The sequence below is a fragment of the Cyprinus carpio genome, chromosome A7 (genome assembly GCF_018340385.1).
Source record: "Cyprinus carpio isolate SPL01 chromosome A7, ASM1834038v1, whole genome shotgun sequence".
NCBI lineage: Eukaryota > Metazoa > Chordata > Actinopteri > Cypriniformes > Cyprinidae > Cyprinus > Cyprinus carpio.
In genome coordinates this window covers 99,866-125,003 of record NC_056578.1, presented here as the reverse complement: position 1 = coordinate 125,003, position 25,138 = coordinate 99,866, and the positions used below count along the sequence as shown (strand labels likewise).

Sequence of the window (25,138 nt, the reverse complement as noted above, 5' to 3'; positions counted from 1 at the left end):
GTGTGATTCGGGCCGCGCCAGAAGATATAAATACACGAATCTCTTGCAGAAATGCACGGGATATGCAAAATAGGGTAGACAAGTGATCTGTAAAAAGGAATGGGAAAGTGAACGCGCCTGCCTTCTCATCACAAGAGCTCGCCTCGGGCACCCGCAAAAATATCTATTGATTGAGTACACAAAAAAAGACAGGAGACAAAATATAATAAAAACCCTGCTACAGAGACACTTTCTCAGACCGATTTTTCAGGAGATACAAATTTACCATACACCAAAAGTATATATCTATATATATATATATTATTATATAGATGATATATATATATATAATAGTATATATATAAAACTCAGTGACAACATAATAGTATAAAACCATTACAGCTTTACAAGTATTACTAGGCTGCAAATGAATGTTCAAATTTACCACTGGCTCTTCACATGTTGGGACCACAATGCAGTGAAACTTTGGAATTTTGGCAGAAATGCTGTAAATTCATATAATTCTGCCTATTAAAAGCATGTTTCACAGCGCTTATGTTTCAGCAGTTCTGCACGGACAGTATTATGCAAACTTATACAAAAATAAAGTGATTTCTAGGTTACTGCATTGAGTGTTACCTCTGGCGGTGGTATTGAGTTTATCACTGAGAGCAATAACTGACGTGATCATCATGAAATCTAATGTAGCCTACGTTCACATCCAAATGGTGATAGATCTACACTGAACCCGAACCCCAAAGTGTTGCCATATAGTGCTTTAAAAGACAGATTTCCTCACTCCAGTCAGGCCTGTGTCACATTGCCTGGATATGCAGAGTGTATTTATGTTGGCAGTCATATTAACAGGTTACAGCGTTCACACTGACTGAACCCAATCTACCATCATTTAACTGTCTTCTGATATATTTGAAAGAAAGTTAGGAGGCCGGATAACATTGGACCCTATTGATTATCATTGCACTGATTTTTCTAAATATCTTTTGTGTTCTACATAGAAAGTGTCAGATTTGGCAGCGGATTGAGATTGAGATTGGGTTTTTAATTTTAATAAGTTAATAAGTTTAGCTACACTTTGGGGGTTGGGTTCAGTGTAGCTTAATAACAGTTTGCATGCTACATGATGAACAATTTAAGATTGCCATTATCAATAAACCGCCAGAAGACTCGGCAGCCAGATAACCGTGTATCGTAGTGAGTCCAGACGCGGTTCCAGTATACGGTCTTTGTGACTGTTTGTAGCGTGCAGTCGTTTCTGGAAAAGGCTTCTGTGAGTTTTAATACTCAATAAAAGGTTAATAATATAAATCTACAACATTTCTTCTCAAATTGCACAGTCTCAGTTAGTCTTATTATAGTCAAACCATGGTAAACTTTGATATCATTTGCAGCCTATAGAGTCATTGGCAAAGTCCCAGAAAAAAGCACTAAGCCACGTGTAAAGCTCAGTTCAGTGGGTTCAGTCAGTCCAGGAGCATGCTGGGAAACATTCGGGGTCTCACAGCCCCCTGTAACTGAACTATATGAGAAGTTTCAGATCCCTGTTGCACAACGTGAACCTTTACGGAAGATAACACTTAACTGACCTCAGAGTTAGCGCTGAAACACGTAACATTCAAGCCAGCTCACGACTTACCGAGTCTGTAGACTCATGCTAAACCCGGGATAAAAAGTTGCTGTTCCAACACACTTAAATCGTATCAGTAAGATTAACTTTTAACATGACACGCAAAGCCAAAATGAGTATTTCCACATTTCAACACAATATGAAGCATGCTCCCAGTGCTCTGGATGTGAGCAGCACATGATGGACAGGAATGTGTAAGATCTACCTTTGTAAGAGTGAAAAGAGCTCGCGAAATCATGCAGGAGTACATTGAGCTGGTTTTCTGAAAGCGCAGGGCTGAACTCTGACATGACGACGGATCAGCAAATGCCAAGGTCAGAGTGTCAGCAGTTCTCAGACTGAAGGAGCATCACTTTTCTTCCACGTCCTCGCGATGCACCATCCCTTTCAAATCAGCGGAGCTGTAAAGACAGTGTTTAGGTGCCTTGAATTAGAAGATTCAACTAAAAACACATATCGGGTGGGACTTGCTTTTATCCAATTGGATTGTGAAAAGTGGGTGTTGTACTGCAGAGTTTAAAACACCAGCGGCACCCATTGATTATAACGTATGCGTCAATCATTAATTAATTAATCATTCCAACAATAAAAAATGACAATTTATTTGATTACATTTTTTTTTAATTTTAACTCAGTTAACTTTGTTTAATATTTGATAAACTACAGTTTTATCTATTTATTTATTGTAATATCATCAGCAAATGCCATGTTCTTGGCAAACACAGGGTAGAAATTAAAATAATCATAATAACAGTAAAATTTTCATTAACAGCACTTCAACAGTACAGTTCAGTACAGAGTCGGTTTTGGTTTCATGTCGACCTCATTCTGTTGGGACTCAGTTTCTGCTCAAATATTATAATCCAACTTGTTGACAGTCTTAAAGAGAAAGAAAGTGTCTGAATGACTTTGTAGAACAAACTGCGTCACAAACCTGCAGACTGTTTACAGTGTGGCACTATTTCAGTCTTACAGGGTGTCTGCTGAATGAAAGTGCCCTAAACAATGTGACCCATCACCAAAGACCACAGTGAACGCCGGCTAAAATTACACACGCAACAATGCAGGAGCACACAAACACACACACAAACACACACTGGAGTTTGGCAGCGGCTCAGGAAAACACTTCTCAGTTTCACTGGTGTCGTGTTTGAAGCCCAGCGCTCAGACGTTTGGCCGGAAAGGTGTTTTATTTTGATTTTGATAAGCATTCTCTTTGTGAGGCGACGTTTCCAGAACACAGAGGTATTTTATCTCACAGTTATCTGCTGAAAGAAACACAGGCTGTGCAGTAAAAGCTGATTTAGACTCAGTGAGCTGTCTAAATGATTGTTAAAGGGAAAGATCCCTCACCCTTGTGAGTTTCCTTCTTCTGGTGAAACAAAATAAGATATTTTGAACAATGTTGGTAACCAGACGGTGCTGAACACACACACACACACAAACACAAACACACACACACACACACACACACACACACACACACACACACACACACACACACACACACACACACACACATATATATATATATATATATATATATATATATTCTATGGAGATCAATGGCTACCAACAACTTTGTTTGGTTACTAACATCCTTCAAATAAGAGGTTAAACACAGAGAGAAACTCATACAGGTTATTGTGTGACATGCAGGTGAGTAAATGATTGCAAAATGTTATTTATTTGTTTATTTATTTTTTTGGTTTAATTATAACTGCACAAATGACATAATGGAATAAAAACATCAGATAATATAAAACTATTTATTTGGATGATTTTTTAAATTAAGATGATAATTATTTATATACATTAGAAACAATATATTTTACATTTATTGCAAAATATACATACAGTATATGCAAAGATTTAGTGTAGGGGAGACATTTGTCTATAAAAAAAAAAAAAAAAAAAAAAAAAAGTTATCATTAAAAATATCAATTTGTCAGTAGTGATTTTCTCATTAAATGATTTTTTTGACTCATAACTGCACTGTGTTGAATCGAGTTTGTTTTATATGCAATAATGATAATATTCCAAGAAAAAGTGTTTTTATTTTACAACATTTTGCACAAAGAGAAATTAAAAGACCGAGAAAATGAACCATCCACTCAAACAATTAATGTTAAAAGAACAAAAAGAAAAATCCCCTACTTTACTTAATTCTATAGATCTGAGGACAGAAAAAATAATAAGATGTTTTTAGTATATAATGTTATTAACTAATTAATTGACGTTCTACTCAATTTTCACACTCACTCAAACTATGGTAATTTATTTTTGTTTACACTAACAGTGTATTTTATAAAACACTTATAAACAATATTGTTTCTATTTACAACACAACAAAAATCTTTTGAGTCATGAAAACCAATCTCTCATTTGATATATATGAATCTATGAATATATAGTCTATCAAATATTATATGATGTTTTGTTTTTTAGTCTGTAACCTGAAATGATGATGTTGGTTAGTTTATCTCGCATCCTTTTTAAGAGGCAAAAGTACAACAAAGTCCTTTAAAACATAACCACTGACACGCACATTGTATTCACCTACTAACCGTTTAAACGCTGTTGTTTCCTCTCTGTCATGTCCTGAGGAGCCGATGTGGGTGTGGTGGGTGTGTGTGTGTGTGTGTGTGGTGTGTGTGTGGTGTGTGTGTGTGTGAACAGCTGCAGATCTCTGGAAAGGGAATCTTTTTCCTGCTCTGTTTCTTCGTCTCATTGCGTGTGCTGATATTTCGCAGGCATTGACATCATCACACTGGCGTTGCCCACATTATGTGACACTCAGACCACGCACATTTATTACTCATTACAACCGAAACATGCACAGACTCGCAACTATCGCAGCTGCCGTCTCTCAAATTTTTCCGCATTAAGGTTTTGAAAAATCTGGCTTCAGATCCGGTCAATATGAGAACAGTGATGTCTTCCGATGCCTCTCTCTCTCTCTCACACACACACACGCCACAACACACACACCCACACACACCCCCACAGCGTTAGTTCACGCACCGACTGCATGCCCAGATCAGCAGAGAAAAAACTATATGATCAGCATCACCAACACACAGAAAATGACTGAGAAATCACAAAATGGCTATTTAATAAACAGCTCTTACTGCTATTATATGTGATCATTATCAATATCCACAGTAGAACAAAATTGCACACGACTGCATCCCACAATGCACTGACAGACCTTCCATTTCCACAAAATAAATAATATCAAAAAAATATCTTTAATGAAATATACAAAAAAAAATCCATATTTACAACAAAAATAACGAGTCACTGCTGTATGTTTTCAGCTTTATAACAATAAACAATGCATTATTGGAATTCTATACTTATATTTTATTATAGATAATACATACATATATAATTTATATTATTATGATTATTTCAAACAGTTTATCATGATGAAAAGACCCCAGTAATCTCAGAGACATTTCATGTTTTGAGCAATGAAAGATCTAAAGCTTGATGTATATACAGTATTTTTCAGCACTGAAGTGAATGTTATGGATGGAGTCTGTGGAGGAGAGATAAACAGAGAGAGGTGTGGCTGAGGTTTCATCTCACACTGGTTTTTGTCTTCCTCTCATTCACAGATCCGGTTTCTGTTTCTCGCCTCTTTTTTCTCTTGAACAAAACACACACTCATGTGGTTTGCACATATTTGAACCCTTCAGATAAAACGCAGCTCACATCTGTGTCTCTGTGAGTAACCAGAGTCTCACACACAAGAGTAAAGATTCAAAACCAACAATCCCAAAAAATAAAATTACAATAATGCAAAACTGTATTACAAAAAAAAAAAAAAAAAAAAAAAAAAACATTTAATTTAATTGCGTGAATCAATAGTATTAACAAATAAATGGGACCAGAGTAAAACATAATTCTGAACAAATAAAATAATATATCAACTGAAAAAAAATACAAAAAGAAATAAATATCAATAGTAAACAAGTAATATTGACAAATATTAAAAAAAAATACAAAATTCACTAAATTTATTTTACTAAATTTAATTTAATGTGTGTAGAGTAAACAAGTAAAGTAAACAAGTAATATTAACTAATAAAATAAAATACAGAAAATGCAAATAGGGTAAACCATTGAAAAGTAAAATAACAATAATATAAAGTTGCTAATATTTAAATAAAATTGTAAATAATATTAAAAATTTTAATGAAAATTAACAGAATTAAACTGCAAACTGACCTAAAAATATTACAACAAATTAATGATACATTAAAAATAATAATAATAATTTTACATGAAAAGTGCCCTTATAGGCATGAGGTGAATGACTTACTGTCTCATATGACAAAACTAGTGTGTTAGAAGTCAGCAGTTTTCGTAGTGCCCTAGTAAGGGTTTCTCTTTGTGTCTTGTTCTCTAAAGCATCTCACGTCACTCATGGCTCGCTTTGTTCACTTTCATTTACATTCTAGTAAGTCACCCGTAGACCAACAGCGGCACAATGCAGCCTGCAGAGGGTCACACGCAAACACACAGCACTGCAACGTCACACTTTCTAAAGATCATGTTATCCAACAACACAAACTAAAACTCACACTCGGTCAGGAACAAACACAGTCTTGGCAACAGCACTGCACACATGACCTCCTCAAAGAAACACACACACACACACACAGTAGATGAGCCAACCCATAAATCACCTTGTGGCCCAAACATCCTGAAGGATCTCCCATGCAGCACCAGGTGTTTGTGTTTTGTGTGTTGTTGTGTTTCTGGTTTGTTCAGTTCATTGTATCTGTTTGCCTGTCAGCGTGAAGTGCCTCTGCATTGGATGCATGCCACATCTCACATGTACAACTGTGTGTGTTTGCATGGACTTGTGTTTGTGTAACCGTGAGACCTGCGCTTCGGCAAACAGTCGAGATTGAGTTTGATTGCAGACTTGTAACTTTCTGTTTGGAGAAGTGTGCGATTGTGTGTGTTAACAGATAGATGTCATATAGACATATAGACATATGCACAAATAGATAGATAGATAGATAGATAGACCAACAGACAGATAGACAGACAGCCAGATAGATAGATAAACGGACGGCAGACAGACAGACAGACAGACAGACAGACAGATAGATAGATAGATAGATAGATAGATAGATAGATAGATAGATAGATAGATAGATAGATAGATAAACGGATGAGAGACAGAAAGCCAGATAGATAGATAAACGGACGACAGACAGACAGACAGACAGACAGACAGATAGATAGATAGATAGATAGATAAACAGATGAGAGACAGACAGACAGACAGCCAGACAGATAGATAGATAAACGGACGACAGACAGACAGACAGACAGACAGACAGATAGATAGATAGATAGATAGATAAATAAACGGACGACAGACAGACAGACAGACAGACAGCCAGACAGACAGACAGATAGATAGACAGACAGATAGATAGACAGACAGATAGATAGATAAACAGACGACAGACAGACAGACAGACAGATAGATAGACAGACAGATAGATAGATAGATAAACAGACGACAAGACAGACAGACAGACAGACAGACAGACAGACAGCCAGACAGACAGACAGATAGATAGATAGATAAACAGACAGACAGACAGACAGACAGACAGACAGACAGACAGATAGATAGATAGATAAACGGACGACAGACAGACAGACAGACAGATAGATAGATAGATAGATAGATAGATAGATAGATAGATAAACGGATGAGAGACAGACAGCCAGATAGATAGATAAACGTACGACAGACAGACAGACAGACAGGTGGACAAACGGAGGATAGACAGACAGACAAATAGATAGACAGCCAGACAGGTGGATAAATGGACAACAAACAGACAGATAGATAGATAGATGGACGACAGACAGACAGACAGACGGATGAACAGATGATAGATAGAGAGAGAGAGAGAGAGAGAGAGAGAGAGAGAGAGAGAGAGAGAGAGAGAGAGAGAGAGAGAGAGGAGAGAGAGAGAGAGGATCGAGGAGAGAGAGAGAGAGAGAGAGAGAGAGAGAGAGTGTGTGTGTTCACTGCACTGGAATGATTGTGCGCAGTGAGGCGTTAGATGAGGAGCGCACACACACACACACAGAACGCTTCATTAATGAATATACGTGTCCGGCTGGCGTGCCGTTCTGCCATCTGTGGCATGTGATACGCAGTTAGTGTTCTCTTCATCTTCATTTCATTGGACCTCATTCACTCGCTCCGTTTAAAATCGAGCAGATGTGTGTCTCCAATTCAATTCGTTTGATGGTTCCTGAATCTGTCTGCTTCCAAAGAGCCAGAAGAACGGCACAGAGTCATTTCATTGGTTTGAAATAATCCCCATTTAATTAAATTGAACAGAGATAATTTCATATTAGTCTGTTTCACGTTGCTCAGTTTCGCTGTGATATAACAGGTATACCAAAGGTTGTGTAAAAGCAAATTATCCACCATCAGATGACATTCTGTCCATGGTCTCAGATTATGAAACTCACCTGAAGAAATTTGAAAAAATAAATAAAGTAAATTGAGTTGCAAATATTTATATTAACTTGATATTTGGCACAAACCCTAAAGACATGATGGAAATGACAGCTACAACATTTCATATCAATATGTCACAGCGTTGATCAGATACAGCCTTTTCTGTTTGGCTCCTTCACATTTTCCTGTTTAACAAAACTGAGTAAGTTTACCCAACAACTGCTCAACAAAACACGCTCTAAAAAATGAATAAAACTATTGAAATAAAAATACTTTGAGGTTTGTCCTTAAAACGACTTGAAGATTGGACTGAGTGAAAAAAAGAAAAAAAAGACTCTTGAGGTGAAACAGAAAGTGTTTTGAGCGGTTTGGGTTGTGTTTTAACAGGTCCTCTAAAAGTTGCAGCGACAGACAGATCGAAAGATGAATGTGAACAGACAGAAAAACAATCTCATAAAAAAAGAGACTAGTCTAGACCTGTTTGTCTAAACCTAGTCTTATCCCTACTATACAGCTCACATCCTAAACAAACATTCAACAGCATGCAACAACATTCACAGGGTCCTCAGGGAATATAAAGAGAAATCTATCTTTTGGAGAAGCTAAACTGAAATTGCAGGTAGTTTGCTACAGGCCTTGAAATGAGGAGATTTCATTTTAGAGGACAGCAACACAAATTATCTAATAAAAGATACAAAAGCCCTTAAGAAATCAGTGATGAACGGCAGTAATACAATTACCATTCAGAAACAGATTACACGAAGCGCAGCGACCGCAGGGAACACTGTTGAATGACTCAATCAGTGTTTCTTTTAATTAGTTCATTGAAATGAACTAAAACTTGAGAGAGGCATTTGATAAGACTCTCTCAACTTGTAAGGTCACAAGCACAATTTAAAATAAAAAAAAATAATAATAATTCACTGCATTTTGCCACGCTTCATGACTACTTGTTGAGGAAAATAAAACGTATTGGAAAAACCAATGCAACATTTAGCTGAAGATTCTGAAGCAGTTTATCATAGCAGTGGTTCCAGATTCTTACAATAAGAGCCGACACGTCATGGACATTTGTAGATTTATTGAAACTTATTACACAGACCAAACAGAAAACAGAACAAATGAAAACGAAACGGCAACAAACACAGCTTGTATTTATCAGAAGCAAACTCACTTAGTGTCACTGTACACAGATACAAACCCACGGGTAAAATGACGTTGACTGTACAATCCGAACGTATTCACACAAACTCAGGGACCCCATAAGGAATATAAAACAGTTCAATCAAGCAGTATTTCTGAGAGGTTAAATAACAGAACTGGGCCACACTGCCGCCCACTGGTCGGGATGAGTAACTCTACATTTATTACCCAAAGGAGTCCTAGAGGTACATTGCTGCGCCTGAACCAACGCAAGCAATGAACTCCTGCCGGATGAGTTCAGATAGTTCAGGGTCCGTCAAAAGCTTCAGGACTCAACTGGAGAGCAATCCAAGACTACTTTGAGCAAAAATGATCTAATAATTGTCTAGTATGTGTTGGGGAAATGATGAGGATTAACAGAACCCTGCACAGAAGGGTCTCACAACCACAAGAATCAAGAAAAGCATTGGTGAAGACGGACATTCACGTGTATTAAAGCGCATCCTCAAGACCACGGCAGAACCTTCCCAAACCCCAGCCACCATTATCACCACCGTAACTCCTGCAGCGGTTTAAGATCTTAAAACAGATGAGAAGGACCTGGACGTGCCTGGAGTGGGAATGCGATTGTTTTCTAGGCTTTACAATCCAATTGGTGCAAACCAATTAACAAGGTTACATGTACAAAATGCATGTTAGTGTCTCTTTAGGAGTTGTAATCTCCAAATTCGATGCATTCTGATTGGCTCATCAATGTGTCAATCACCTAGTAGACCTACATTAGTAGTTAACGATGTTGATTATTACTCATATCCACACATATACGGAGTTTGTCTTTAATGGGTTGCCAAGTTACAAAACTAGTTATTTTTTTTTGCTCTAACCTTCACCCAAGCACAAACTATAACAGTTTTGGTAAAATCCAATCATAGCACTTCTAACTAGCTCCTCCTCCATATATTATGCAAACACATCTAATCTTTCGGGTTGGCAGTATTAAAACAGCTTGGCATGGTGATGCCACAGTGTCACAGCAATGAAGGAGATTTCACTGCAATTAAAAGTAGTTTCTCAATCCTAAAGCAGAAAACTTCACCATTCAACCATTTTTTTTTAAATGCAGATTTGGTCAAGGATGACGAGATCTCAGAGTACGGTGGCTGAAGTCGGGGTTCAGGCGATTGAGTGTCACTTGTAAAGCAGAGATTCATTTTCATGATGAGTCTTAGTCATTGTTCTGGACTCCTAAAATAAAACTAAGGGTGCTTTAAAGGTCAGAGGATCTACTCTATATCTCACGGTGAGCATGCATGTGTGTCCGTGTCGGTCACGTTTAAGAATGGTCTCCGTTGGTGCTGTCTCCATCATCCTCTCCTTCCTCCTGCTCTCCCTCTTCTTCCTCCTCATCATCCTCCCTTCCTCGACTCTTGATCTGCACAAACCCAAAGCGGCAGGTGAATAGGAGCGTGTGTATACGTGATTTCTGGCGCTGTTGTTTCTCTTTCACTCACCTCCTCTTCCTCCAGCAGGTCTCCCTCGTCCTCGTAGTCGTTCATTTCTGTGCTGTCGCGCTCTTTCTTCCCGCTGGAGTGCTGCGGGGAGGCTTCATCTGGTTTAGAGCTCTTCACCTCTGTGCAGAAGCATGAGGAGAGTGATTAGAACTGACTAGTGTTACTGCTTTTAGTGAATAGGTTTATATTCTGTGTGGCACGTACCGGATTTCTTGCTGTGGTCTCTCTCCATGCGCTCCAGGCTCTCCAGCAGATAGTCCACTTTGTGTTTAATCTGAGTCAGTTCTTTCTTAATAGTTTGTAGATCGTCAGCTCTCACTGAACACACACAGGGATGTTTGAAAAAATATAACAAAACACAAACCAATCCAAACTTTAAAATACTATTCAAAACTTCTCACAAAAGATTCACTAATTTCACCAAAAAAAGTCTCTTCTGCTCACAAAGGCTGCATTTATTTGATCAAAAATACAGTAATACTGTGAAAAATTTTTAGAATTTAAAATAAGTGTTTTCTATCTGAATACATGTTAAAATGTAATTTATTCCTGTAATCAAAGCTGAATTTTCAGCATCATTACTCCAGTCTTCAGTGTCACATGACCTTCAGAAATCATTCTGTTATGCTGATTTGCAGTATTGAAAACAGCTGTGCTGCTTCATATTTTTGTGAAGAAAAAAAAGTTTGGGTAAGATTGTTTTTTAAAAGAAATTAATAATTTTATTTAGCAAGGATGCATTAAAAAGTTTAAAAGGTGACAGTAAAGACATTTATAATGTTACAAAACATTTTGTTTCAAATAAATGCTGCTCTTTTGAACTTTGTTCAAATAATCTCAAAAAAATAAATAAAAAAAATCCACAAAAATAATCAAGCAGAAAAACAGTTTTCACTGTTGACTATAATAAACAACCATTATTAAAAACTGAGCACCAATAATAATAATAATAATAATAATAATAATAATAATAATAATAATAATAATAATAATTAATAAATAAATAAATAAATAAAGCAGCAAATCAGTATATTAGAATGATTTCTGAAGATTATGTGGCACTGAAGACTGGAGTAATGATGCTGAAAATACAGCTGCGCATCACAGAAATAAATTAATTTTCAAAATTAATTAATATAGAATACAGATATTCTATATGGTAATAATATTTTACAATACAGTTGTTTTTTAACTGTATTTTTGTTCAAATAAATGCAGCCCTATGAGTTTAAGACCCTTATAAACAACAACAAAAAGTTCCAAACTTTTGACTGGAAGTATATGTTAGAAAATTACAGTTAGATTTTTTTTTTTTAGTAATTAATATAGAAAATGGATTTAAATAAGAATTTAAAAAAAAAGAAAGAAAAAAAAGAGAGACATAAAATGTTGAATATAGCACAAAAAAGAGTGCCTCACTGGTGCGGGACGTGCGCTGGCTGCTCTTGGAGGAGAAGCTGGTTTTGGTCCTGCGGCTGCCGCCGGCGCTCACGCTCACTCGCGCCCGTTTGGAGGGAATCACCGGCCGCGAGAGCGGAGGAGGAGGAGGAGGGGGGACACGCGACGGGTACGAGTACATCCTGAAAACACACACTCAGATTAACACACACCTTCATGGAATCCTGCAATCCCAGTTCAGACAGACATTCAAAGCCTTTCATGAATAATGAACAAAGCTCTTTGCAAAGCATTTGAACGGTGAATCTGTAAGGAGAGCTAGCTCACCTGTCATAGTAATCTCTCTGAAAGTCATAGTCCAGATCAAATGAGGAGCTGCTGCAGGAGAAAACAGTTCAATAATCAACAGGGGTGAAATACTTCCACATAAAAATAAATAACAATAGAATAAAATTAAACACAAACCTGTACATATCTCCTGCAGAGCGTTTGATAGTCTTTGAACGATGAGGTTTTGGCTCACCAGCCAGATTAATATCTAAAAATGCAGAAAGATTGCACACACACACACAAATTACATTGTGGGCTAGTGGTCACCAGACAAGTCACTTTGGATGAAAGCATCTGCTAAATTAATGAATGTAAAATGTAACCAAAAAAAAAAAAAAAGGTGCTCATACATAAGCAGGGAGAAGTTTAACAGACATCTAAAACATTTCTTATTTGAACTATTACACTGAAGCAAACAGATCCTTCAAATAACTTTAGAATGGCCATATTTACAACATTAGGACACAAAACAGCTACACAACGTCAAAAAATTTTACTCTGAGTTTAGACTTTCTGAGTTTAAAATTCCTGATCCCATTTCCCCTCTACATTATCCAAATCTGGGTAAATATCTCAACAACCTGGCCAGGGCACATTTCCCCCCTAAAATTCAAGGAAATCAATTAAATGATAATAATAATACAATTAAAAATAGATTTTGCATTTAAAAATATATATATATATATATATATTATATATATATATAATATATATATATATATATATATATATATATATAAGTCTTAAACAAAATAATATCTATAAATCAATTTTCTTTTGATTTTTGTTGGACACATTCTTGACAGATTTTGTGAGATAACCAAAGACTGCATGTATAAGGTGGCTCACTCTTATTAATATGAACAGAAGAAAGTGCAACGCAAAGTATGACAGAATAAGTCCCGCCTTCTAAGTAAAACAGCCAATCGCCAATTGGTTATGTCATCAAATCACTGCAGCTGCCACTTCTTTTAGAAACAGACCTGAGATGAGGCACTTTGTATCGCACGTGTGCATTGGCTGGACCTATTTGAAGATAAGACAACATTTATGAAGCAATTCACGTTGGATTTACTTGCCGATTTCAAATTTGTTATTGAAATGCAAGTTCGGCCTGCAGTTTTTGAGATTCATTATTTTGCCATTCAAGTAGATAAGAGTTGATCTCGCATGCCTGGAGGCACTGCAAATAGGGCCGCCAAGTCCATTGACTTCCCTTGAAAAGGACTTTGGATCAACTTTAAAGCTGTTGTCTGTAGCTTTTTATATTTATTTATTTTCCCCAGTCTGTAACAATTTTTGAGTACATAACCAGCCAGTGTTCAAAACTATCTCCTTTTCTTTAACCGATTCGCAACAGTAAGCTTGCAATGTTTTATAATTTGAATGGTACTGGTAGGTTTTTACAGGAAATATGAGCATGGCACTGCGTCATTTCGTCGCGTCGGTAAACAGAGGCGTAAAGAAGATAATTCCACAAATAACTGCAATTGCAGGTTTCAAACAGAGATGGTGACAAAGAGGCAAACCTTACGGACTGCAGCTTTAAGATTAACACGTCCTCAGGTAACAAAACGTAAGAAATGAACCCGAGATCTACAATGACCTGCATCAATAAGATCTTCACAGTGTGACGCTACTCTGCTTACCGAGCACCTGTCCAACGATCATCCTCCCATCTTCACCCGCGACCGCTGCTCTGGCGTTCCTCTCATTAACGTACTGGACGAACGCGAAGCCTTTGTGCACGGAGCAGCCCACGATCTTCCCGTACTTACTAAAGATGGCCTCCACATCAGCCTTGGTCACCAGCATGGTGTTGAGGTTCCCGATGAAGACCCGGGAGTTCAGCGAACGCGGATCCGTCTTGTTGGTGACGTTGCTGGCCATCAGGCTGCTGGTTGTGGGGGAATGACTGGGCAAAAAGAGAGGAATAAAGGGGGTGCAGAAGATCGACAGAGACAGGAAGGACAAATGAGAATCTAGCACGTCAATAACATTACTAGCCTCAACATCTACGTTTCCATCCAAATTGCGAAGTTATCTTGTGAAAAATTGGAATTTTGCATGAACCAATTGAAACTAAAGCACCATTTCCAATCCATGTTGTTTAAAAGAACAAAAAACATAACTTTCTGGGAAACCTGCACAACATATCAGTAATAAAAATGGAAGTTGCTGCAAATGCAACAGATGAAATGCAATAATTGCTGCCATGTAATCTTGGCCTGATGTTTGGGAACACAACCATTTCAGTTCTGGGAGGTAAATGTACCAAACCAAATAATTTTGATTACAGACTTTGGCTTAGGCATTTCAGAATTACTAAACAATATTTTAGATTATGTGCAACGCGATTGGTCTGCTAATTAGTCCAGTTATCCAATCATGCGATCTGTTTTTGTTGCACATCGAGGAATTTGATCAGAAAATGTGTTTAGTGCATAGTTTATGTGCATGTAAAAAAAAAGATCCTCAATTGATCTCATTTTTTTTTTTTTATGTGCATTTAAAGTTTTATGTACATGCAGCTTTTTTATGTGATCTCAAAATTTGCATACAAATGTGGATGAAAACATAGTGAGACCTGATTAGTTCTGGAAATCTAAAGTCAACATGAAACACATTTTACTTTTTTGTATAATAACATGTTTCCTTATGACTTATTGTAAGTGATTCGATAAATGTATTAGCTACTTCAAAATAAATGGGGCCAACTTTGGTTACATGTTGACTTTCTCACAGTTTAAAATAGAACCACAAAAAGATTACTGCCCCCAGATCAATACATAATCATTTTCAATTAGTTCATTATTATGAATATTACCACAGAACAAGACATTTAGGGGAAGAAAAACATCAATATATATATACAGTTTGTAACCATCAAGATAAAATATACATTAGTTTCATAAGTTATATCACCTAGTATGTTAAAAATAAGAGCCACAGCAGTCATATATGAAGCTTTCCTGTGCTATAATGTGCATAGATATACAATTAAAATCAGAAGATTCACATATCAACTAGACTGGCGTGTATTTTGTAGTTTTATGCAGTTTGTCGTTAAATGTGTCACAGGGGATGGTGTATATATCTGTATGAACCAGGGCTGGGCAGGTAATGTGGTAGTGTATGGCCAACAGAGATATCACACATGCAAACTAAAATGCGGAAGTGAAACTACTCGCCCACTGCATTCAAGTTTAAATATAGAGGCATTATATTGCTTTGTTTATGGGTTTGACGGAGTAAAATGGGTGGAAATGCACTAAACAGTCAATTTACTGAGGAAAATGGACCTGGTTATGTGTGTGGATCGTTTTTTTTTTTCGTGCTTACTACATGTTTGAGGGGTAAACTGGTATGTCTGAGCTGGACTGGGCAGTGTTTTGGTGGTATTTTTGGACTCTTTTGGGACAAGACCGCCACATAACGTGCATATTAAGATATTTAAGTGTGCTGAAGGGGATGTCAGGGGTTGAATAGTCAGAACTCACTCCATTCTGTCTGTAATTCAGGTCGAGTCGTCTGTCTGCCTGATTCTGTTGGAGAGAAGAGGGTTGTTATTGGACACCATTGAGCTGCTGCTCAGCAGTGCATTGTGGGTGAAGGTCGTACTGCGTTGGGGGGTGATGTAACCCACCGCCCTTTCACGGACATCACACCAACCTCAACACCTTCCCAAGGACAAACAAGCAGTCTAGTGTCCGGATGCTGCCACCCAGTGGTTGGTACACACAACTTGAAGCAAAGAAAATGAAATCCAGACAGATATCCCAAGTGAAACAGAACAGCCCTGTCACCGTAACGTATTAAAACATGCTCAATGTCACATAATCCCTAACTAAAACTCTTTAATTTAAGGGAAAATTCCCAGTGTCTAATAAAGTGACGTTTCCCAGTCACGTGACACAATCAAATCATACGCTAATGGCTAAAAAAAGACCTTTCACACCACCGTCAAGAGAGATTAGAAAGGTCTATTAAAAGATGCTCTCGGCACAGCTGAAGACGCACCATTAAGTCTGTATTATAGCTGAACAAAAAGATGAATATCAGTGTGTCTGCAGGAAATCTCAGCTTTATAGGGACGAAAGCAGGTGAAGCCGTCACCTACAGGCCAATTACAGAGCGAGTCTGAGGTCCTCAGGCACCATGATAGACAGCAGCACAAATTCAAAGCAAATTAGGCCCTGTATGTTTGTATAATTGGTAATAAGTCGCAGAATAACACTAACCTTTGCTTTAGCAATTTAAGGATCAGTCAAGACTTTTCAATGCCTCAATATTTCACTATCACCATTACATAAAGTCAAGGAAATTATGTTACAATTATCATTGTTTTCACCCGTGCCAACTGAAGATTCAATAGTGTAACACTTACTAATTTAGGCCTGGTTTCACAGACAGGGCTTAGACTAAACCAGGATTAGGCTATAGATCAATTAGGGCTTTTAAGTCATTTTTATTAACATGCTTTAGAGAAAAAGAAGAATAAAGAAAGAAAAAAACTGGTGTGCATCTTGACACAAAACAAAGGCACTGGTATATTTTAACATCAGTCAGCACAAGTTTCTGAAACGGCTCACATTTACATTTTTGTCTGGGACTAGGCTTAAACTGGGGGTTAGAATCTTAACGATAGTTCACAGGAAATCAATCAGTTTTAAATGTGAAATTTAGATGTCTGTTCTTGAAATTATCTACAAAAATCTATCATGGCGAGATGCAGACTTGTCTTTGCACTCATCTAACACAAATGTAGACCTCATTGTCAGAGGTTTGGATTCTCTCAAGGAGTGCTTTAGCAAACTGTAGTGTGTCTGTGAACATGTGGTTTAGTGTTTTGCTGGCCTTTGCTGAAGCTGATTTAGACTATGAACTATTCAATGTCTTCGAAACAAGTCTACAGACTATTACGCATTTTTAAAGGTATTGGAAGAAGGTAAAGGCTACACACAGCAAACAGGAGTCTAGTCTGCATAAAAACAAGTGGAGAATAAAAGAAAAACCAACTTACGGATTGACGAGGTTCAAAAAAAGCTGCCTCAAAAACTACAAAAAAAGCAAAATGAATAAAATCAGAAAGGAACATCTTTAGCTCTCTTAAGTTGGGAATATATTTAATTAATTTTAACCTGAATGCTTTAGGGTTGACAGACCTGAGGTCTACATTATTGGAGAAATCTTGGTGAAAACCGGTTTGGTTTGACAAATTTGGTGTAAAATGTGGACTTGAGAATAGAAATGTGACCTCCATGACTTTAAAGAGCAAAATGTGTATGTTGTATATAAATGCATCAACGTCAGCATACAGTGTTTAATCTAGACCAGGGCTTCCCAAAGTGAGAGTCGCATATTTTGCAATGAAACAGCAGCGCAACAGCACTGGATCACTCCCATTTCCTTTAACTACACCGTTCACACCACAGTCATAAAATGGGAATTATCATCCAGTCACATTGCAATACTTGCTTATGGTGTAAAATCAGAAAAGAAACGGACTCAATTACAATATATACACAATCATTTCTATAATTTCCACCCTTGTCTTCTATAATCAAACGTGTGCTTTCGGGGGGTAAAGAAATGTTAAGATTAATCATAAAACATGGAAATATTACTGGTTGTACCCAATATCTTGCCATGTGAATGATTCTTATGTGTGGGAACCCGTGATCTACACAGATATAACAGCTAAAAACAAAACCAGTCTTTAATTGGAATATGATATTGATGTGTGCCTAGTGGGAACTGTGAGGGGAACATGATTTGGTGCATTTCACATCGTCATATAACATACACATTTACTGAAAATAATAATACTTGTATATTCTATATCGAGCATAGAAAGAAGACAGAGCAAAATGACACTTTCTAATGTGAAACAGCATTGAAAATATGGTTCAAGACTTGAAAATGGATCAGTCGGTGTGGGGGAGGGGTATAAATATATCATTTTCATTTCATTGAGACATTCTACAAGACAGCTATAAGAGTTTCATGGGCTGAACTTTTGGATTGCACACAAATATGAAGCAATTGTGAACACATACAGCATGAGGCAGTTGAGCGAAGGCAGTGATGCTCTCTTTGGCCCACTGGGCCTTCTTCAAACATTTATTTAATATTAATGCAACCAGCTCAATGCAACGTTCTTGGTGTACTTTTAATGGAAAGATTGAACGTTTACATGGTTTTGCACAGACCTGGGGTGCAAATGTAAAAGGTGTTAAGTGGTCCATGCATTGGTTTTATTGCATGAGACAGAAAACGTGTTTTCTCAGTCCATTAAAAGTGCCGAAACATAATTCAAAACCTGCAAAAAAACGTCGCCAGGGAAAAGAAGAAGAAGAAAAAAAAAAAAACACAATCGACACGATTCCGACTGGAACGCAACGAGCCTCAAAAATAAGCGCAAAAATAACGTGCAAATAATCGTATTGAAAAGAACAAAGGACAAGCTCACTCCAAATGTCTACAGCCGAATAAAAACAGTCTACTTATGTTGAGAAAATCAGTCTGTCATGTTAAAAATGGACTTAAAACGCGTTTTTATTCTGAATCCTGGACATGGAGGGAAAAACGACCCCATCTTGAAAACACAAGCACCGGTCCATTTCCTCCACATTAACTTCAAAAACCAAACAAACCAGCTGCTCTAGCAGTAGTCCTGCAAAAATGAGGTGAAAAATAAAATAAAAATCGAGCGGTCCTCTCAAAGCATGTTTTTGTTTTTCTTCACTGCTCTACCAACGGCTTCACAAAATGTACGCCACCACAGCCAAGCAGAAAATGACCAGAAAAATGCATTAAAAACAAAAAACACAAAAAAAATCTCCAAAGATAAGATTCAAAGTCAGTCAAAAATAAAAAAGCGACAAAAATCTCTCGAATCAAAATACTCACCGGGAGTTTAAGACTAAAAATGATTAAAATTCGGTGCTGTACTGTTTTGTGGATACAGTCCGTACCAGCTCGTCAGCAGACACCGACCAACAGACGAATGCGCGAAATGGCGTCGAGCGAATACGCGGCGGAAGCAAGCCCCGCCCCACTCCACACATCCTCGAATCTCATTGGCTACTGTGCAACGCGCTGAAGAAACACGTGGAATTGATTGGTGGATTTACGCGTCATTCTCTTCAACGCCTTTCTTTTTAAATGAAGTCCGCGTTTGATTGGTGAATGACTGCAGGATTTGGTTCGCATTTTACTAATCGCTATACAAAAGCTTTTCATCCCATTTATGGAGTTAAAAGCTCGTTAAATATCTGAAATAAAAGTTCTTTAGTAAAACAAAATAAAAAAAATGTATTATAGTAACCACATGTTGTAACAAAATAATTATTTTTACTACATTAAAACCCGGTAAATTGCCTAGTCATTAGTAAACCAATTTAAGTGTCAAAAATATTCTGAAAACACTGTGAGAAATACTGTATTAACAATAATACTGTTGTAATTAACTGTAGCAATTTGATATTGATCTGTTTCAAGCATCTGCAAACCATTAGCACAAAAAAAGCATTAAAATAAACGTAACTAAATATTTGAAGGCCTACTAAACAATTAATTGTAACACAATGCCACTGAGAGATCATTGATAATCACAATATTGAATACATTTATTTGAAATTCTGAATCACAGGAAATTATGGTGAAAAGAATGTAAAAACATTGTAGTTTAAATACCACTGTACTGTAAATTTAACATGAAATGTATAAAAAGGCAAGTCAGGTGATGTTGTCACAATATACTGGGTAAGTTGTCACAATGGAAACTTAATGGGTTTTCCAGCAGATTTTAAGCATTAAAAACAATAATGAAACAAAACAATTCATGAACAGCAACAATTCAGCATACAAAATTACTGACTTTTGATTAAATTTGTGTCAGCTTGTTAACAATTCAAAAATAATTGACAAAACAACAACAACAACAAAAACCATGTTATTTCAAGTTTTGCTTCCAAACTCAAATATATAGTCGACAAGCCCTTGAGTCCGTGAGCTACACTTTTAGAGGAATGAGGATTGGCGTTCACCACTTCAGCCTTCGGGAGTGACTACCTGCAACAAAACAATCCTTCGTATCTGTACTCATTTTCCATTTTTATTTGAATGCAACTGAGGAATGTGGCAACAATTATAATAGCTTTGTTGTCACTCGACTTGCTGCGTTGTCGCGGAAGAGTGAAGTCAAAGTAGAAAGATGATGATGATGATTCAGGAGTCTTCAAAACCTCCTCAAGTTTCTCCTGCTCCCGATTCTCCTTCACTGAAAGAAAGTCATCCATCATTACGTAGCTTCCCAATTAAAACTGATTCACTTTTTACAGATCCATGCATTGGCCTACTTCTTGTGAGAAGACCTTGTACATTTAATGGATAAAGTATTATTTAAATATACACAGAATTAAATATACAGCAGACTGCTCAGAGCTATAGTAATGATGTTACATGCGCTTCACACCTAAAACACACACACACTGCTGCTTCTGCTGCACAGATGAACAGAGAAAGAGATGTGGAGCACAAATGCTAAAGGTATATCCACCTCATCCAGTGTCCAGTTTTATAAAGTATACTATATTGTGGAAGCCCATATCTGCCACACAAGAAAAAATAAAATCATGCTTTGGTAAGTTATACTATAATAATGACTTTAAAAGTCATAATTATGAGATGAAATATCAAAATTATGACTTGAAATAGGTCATAAGTCGTAATTATGACTTTAAAAGTCTAAACTATTACATGAAATGTCAAAATTATGACAAACTAAGGAAGAATTATGATAAAAAGGGCAAATATGTCATGATTTTGACGTTTTAAGTCATAATTTCGACTTTTTATATCTTAATTATGACTATTAGTCATAATTTAATTTAGTATTTAGACTTTTATCTCATAATTACGATTTTGTCATAATTTAGACTCAATTCAAAATTATTTCTATATATCTCATTCAATTCAATTCAATTCAATTCAAGTTTATTTGTATAGCGCTTTTTACGATACAAATCATTACAAAGCAACTTTACAGAAAATTAAGTCTCTACAATATTTAGTAGTAGCTTATCAGTGAGTGACTGTCAGTTCATGTGCATATGGCAGAAATGTTCAGAAAAATCAATAAAAGACGTAAATAAACAGACGATTAACACTATTAACAGCAATTATACAATCAAACTTATAGCAAAATGTGGTAGTTCTGTATGTTGTCTCTGGGTTAGCATCAAACAGCTGATAAAAACATCACAGCATCATCTCTTCTCAGGTGTTCTGGATCCAGACTGGAGCTTGTGTAAAGTCTGGAGGTAAATTGGATACCTGTATAGTTTTGTAATCTATCTATGAGTATGTCGTGATCTATGGTGTCGAACGCAGCACTAAAATCAAGTAAAACTAGCAATGAGATGCAGCCTTGATCTGAAGCAAGAAGCAAGTCATCTGTAATTTAAACAAGTGCAGTTTCTGTGCTATGATGGGGCCTGTAACCCAACTGAAATTCTTCATAGAGATCATTTTTTTGCAGGTAGGAGCACAATTAAGCAGACACAACTTTTTCTAAAATTTTAGACATAAATGGAAGATTTGAAATGGGTCTGTAATTTGCCAGTTCACTAGGATCTAGTTGTGGTTTCTTAAAAAGAGGCTTAATAACCGCCAGCTTGAATGGTTTTGGGACGTGACCTAAAGATAACGAGGAGTTAACGCCATAATATTGAGAAGCGGTTTTTTCTGCTACAGGTAACAACTCTTTCAGTAATTTAGTGGGTACAGGATCTAATAAAACATGTTGTGGTTTAGATGCAGTGATAAGTTTATTTAGCTCTCCCTGTCCTATAGTTGTAAAGCACTGCAGTTTATCTTTGGGTGCGATAGATAAACCTAAAGTATTAGACGCTGTAGAATCTACATTTGTTATTGTATTTCTGATGTTATCTATTTTATCAGTGACAGAAAATTCATAAATTCATTACTATTTAACTGTGAGGGAATATTTAGATCGGGTGGCGTCTGGTTATTTGTTAATCTAGCCACTGTGCTAAATAAAAAACGTTGGATTGTTTTGGTTATTTTCTATGAGTTTGTGGATATGCTCGGCCCTGGCAGTTTTTAGAGCCTGTCTACAGCTGGACATACTGTTTTTCCACGCAATTCTAAAAACTTCCAAGTTAGTTTTTCTCCATTTGCGCTCAAGACTACGAGTTTCTTTCTTGAGATAGTGGGTATTACTGTTGTACCATGGCACAGTACGTTTTTCTCTAACCTTTTTAAATTTGATGGGGGCAACAGCTTCTAATGTATTAGAGAAGATACTGCCCATATTGCCAGTCATTTTGTCTAGTTCATGTGTATTTATGGGTACACAGAGCAGTTGAGATAAATCAGGCAGGTTATTTGCGAATCTATCTTTGTTGGCTGGAACAATAGTTCTGCCCGGACGATAAACGCGAAGCTATATAGTTATTATTATTAATACGCAGAATGCAAGATAAAGGAAATGGTCAGTAACATCATCACTTTGAGGTACGATATCAATGTCAGTAAGATCGATTCCATGCGATATAATTAAGTCTAGCGTATGATAAAAACGATGAGTGGGCCCGGTGACATTTTGCTTTACTCCAAAACCTGTTTAATAAGTTAGTAAACGCAAGTCCTAATGCATCATTTGTATTATCAATATGAATGTTAAAATCTCCGAAAAATTAGCGCTTTTATCAGCGGTAACCAACAGGTCTGAGAGGAAATCTCCAAATTCTTTTAGGAATTCTGTATATGGCCCTGGTGGTCTATACACAGTAGCCAGAGAAAGAGATACGATAGATTTCTTTTGCATATCTGACAGTGTAACATTAAGCATAAGTATTTCAAATGATTTTAAACTGTATCCTGTTTTTCTGGGTAACACTGAGAATATCACTATATATTGTTGCAACACCCTCCCCCACGACCAGTCTGACGGGGCTCATGTTTATAACAGTAGTTTGGTGGAGTAGACTCATTTAGACTAATATAATCATTTGGTTTTAGCCAAGTTTCAGTCAAGCACAGTACATCAAAACTATTATCTGTGATCATTTCATTTACAATAACTGCTTTGGGTGTGAGTGATCTAATGTTTATGAGCCCAAACTTTAAAAATGTGTTTTTGTTCATTTATTTTACGTTTTTTTCTCTGGTTTAATCACGATAAGATTTTTTTTTTTAGTAGATCCTACATTAAATTTATATTTTGACCTCACTATTCGGGGAAACAGACACAGTCTTAATAGATTGGACAGCGCAAGTACTTCTATTTAAGTGGGTAGAACAAAAGCCATCATAAAAGTTATTTGAGAATTGGCTTACTAGTCAAATGGAGCGTAGAGTCCTTGAGATGTTGTCCGAGAGCAGCTCCGCTCCGACTCATAAATCTGACTTTTAAAGTCATAGATGCCTTGCCATAGCATGACATTTTTGGGGGGTGCTTCCATACTATCTCAGTGTCTGAAACCGCTGCAAACGATTCAGTGCGTGAGTGAACTGTCCGAATGAATCAAAGTGAATCATGAAACAATTTCAGACCGTTGTGCAAAACCCGTTAGACTGATTAGAACAAATGTGTGATTCATTAGTGAACCTTCCTGCTGAAAAAAACAAAAAACAACAAAACAAACAAACAAAAAAGCCAGCCTGGTCATAGCTGGTCAGCAGGCTGATTTTAGAGGGGTTTTGGCCTCTTTTTGCAGAGGGCGCTGTTGCTGCTGCTGCCTTTTGCTCTCAAACAGGTATTCCATTCTATTGGTATCCAGCTGAACTGGCTCCAGTCCGGCCCAGATCGACTGAAGCCCGAAGTGGCCCACTTTTGGCAAAGGCTGCAGACTCAACAGCGCTTCAGTGGAGCCTCAGGGTACAACAGCCTGGCGCCGCCGCGGCGACTCGCTAACTACAGAGAGGGGCGGGGCTGAAGGGGGAGGGGTGGAGGGATGGGTGAGGTTGCAATCTGATTGGCCGAAGTATGGTAGGAGTCTTCTTCAGTGCTGTTCAACTCAAGATCCTCATCATCCCATAAATTGGAGAAGTCAAGAGCACTGAGGCGGAGCAGAGGGGCGTGTTTTACGTGGGAAGTCCAGGAGGTGTCGAGAAGAGAAGATTTGGCTTGTTTCATTGGATATTCTTTGGGATTTACTTTCGAAGCACTTGATCAAAGTAAATAAGTGTTGTGCAACACTCTAAGCTTTATTAGTTTGAATGATTCAACTCCTGTGTCTTGTGCTGGTACTTTACCAAGTGATAGGATGCACCATTTTCATCTGGCGCGGACCAATAAAACAGGTGGAACAAATCCCACAGATGCACACTGAAGGTTGCTTGCTACCTTTAAAAGTCAGCGACATAAACTAAAAGCATTGAAGAAATCAATTCAAGTTGCTTTTAGAACTGAACTGCCTGGTTTGTGTGAAACTAATGCAGAGCAATCTTCCAGTTCAGCTCCTGTAAACACATCTATAAGGGTTTTTTTTTTTTTTTGAGACAAAATCACTTTTATACAGCTGTTGGTGTAGTAGATTCAAGGACTTGCCAGCACTTAAAAAGTGATTGGATTGACGTATATGTAGTGAA

General features: G+C 37.1%; 1 protein-coding gene across 4 annotated transcripts; it reads right to left on the bottom strand.

The window, feature by feature from the left end:
• Nucleotides 1-9,201: 9,201 nt before the first annotated feature.
• LOC109070894 (heterogeneous nuclear ribonucleoprotein C-like) lies at nucleotides 9,202-19,522 on the bottom strand. Of its 4 annotated transcripts, none has more exons than XM_019087395.2 (10): nucleotides 19,430-19,510; nucleotides 17,541-17,575; nucleotides 16,018-16,062; nucleotides 14,167-14,432; nucleotides 12,653-12,725; nucleotides 12,515-12,565; nucleotides 12,209-12,369; nucleotides 10,994-11,107; nucleotides 10,790-10,908; nucleotides 9,202-10,710 (listed from the first exon to the last, which is right to left on the bottom strand). In XM_019087395.2, exons 3-10 carry the CDS (start codon nucleotides 16,020-16,022, stop codon nucleotides 10,612-10,614), a joined length of 888 nt encoding a protein of 295 aa, XP_018942940.1. In that variant the 5' UTR covers nucleotides 16,023-16,062; nucleotides 17,541-17,575; nucleotides 19,430-19,510; the 3' UTR covers nucleotides 9,202-10,611. The 4 variants fall into 4 exon arrangements, with proteins under 4 accessions (XP_018942940.1, XP_042615214.1, XP_018942939.1 ...); XM_042759280.1 differs by having other exon boundaries at nucleotides 12,515-12,562; nucleotides 19,430-19,502; XM_019087394.2 differs by lacking the exon at nucleotides 17,541-17,575 and having other exon boundaries at nucleotides 19,430-19,522.
• Nucleotides 19,523-25,138: the final 5,616 nt, after the last annotated feature.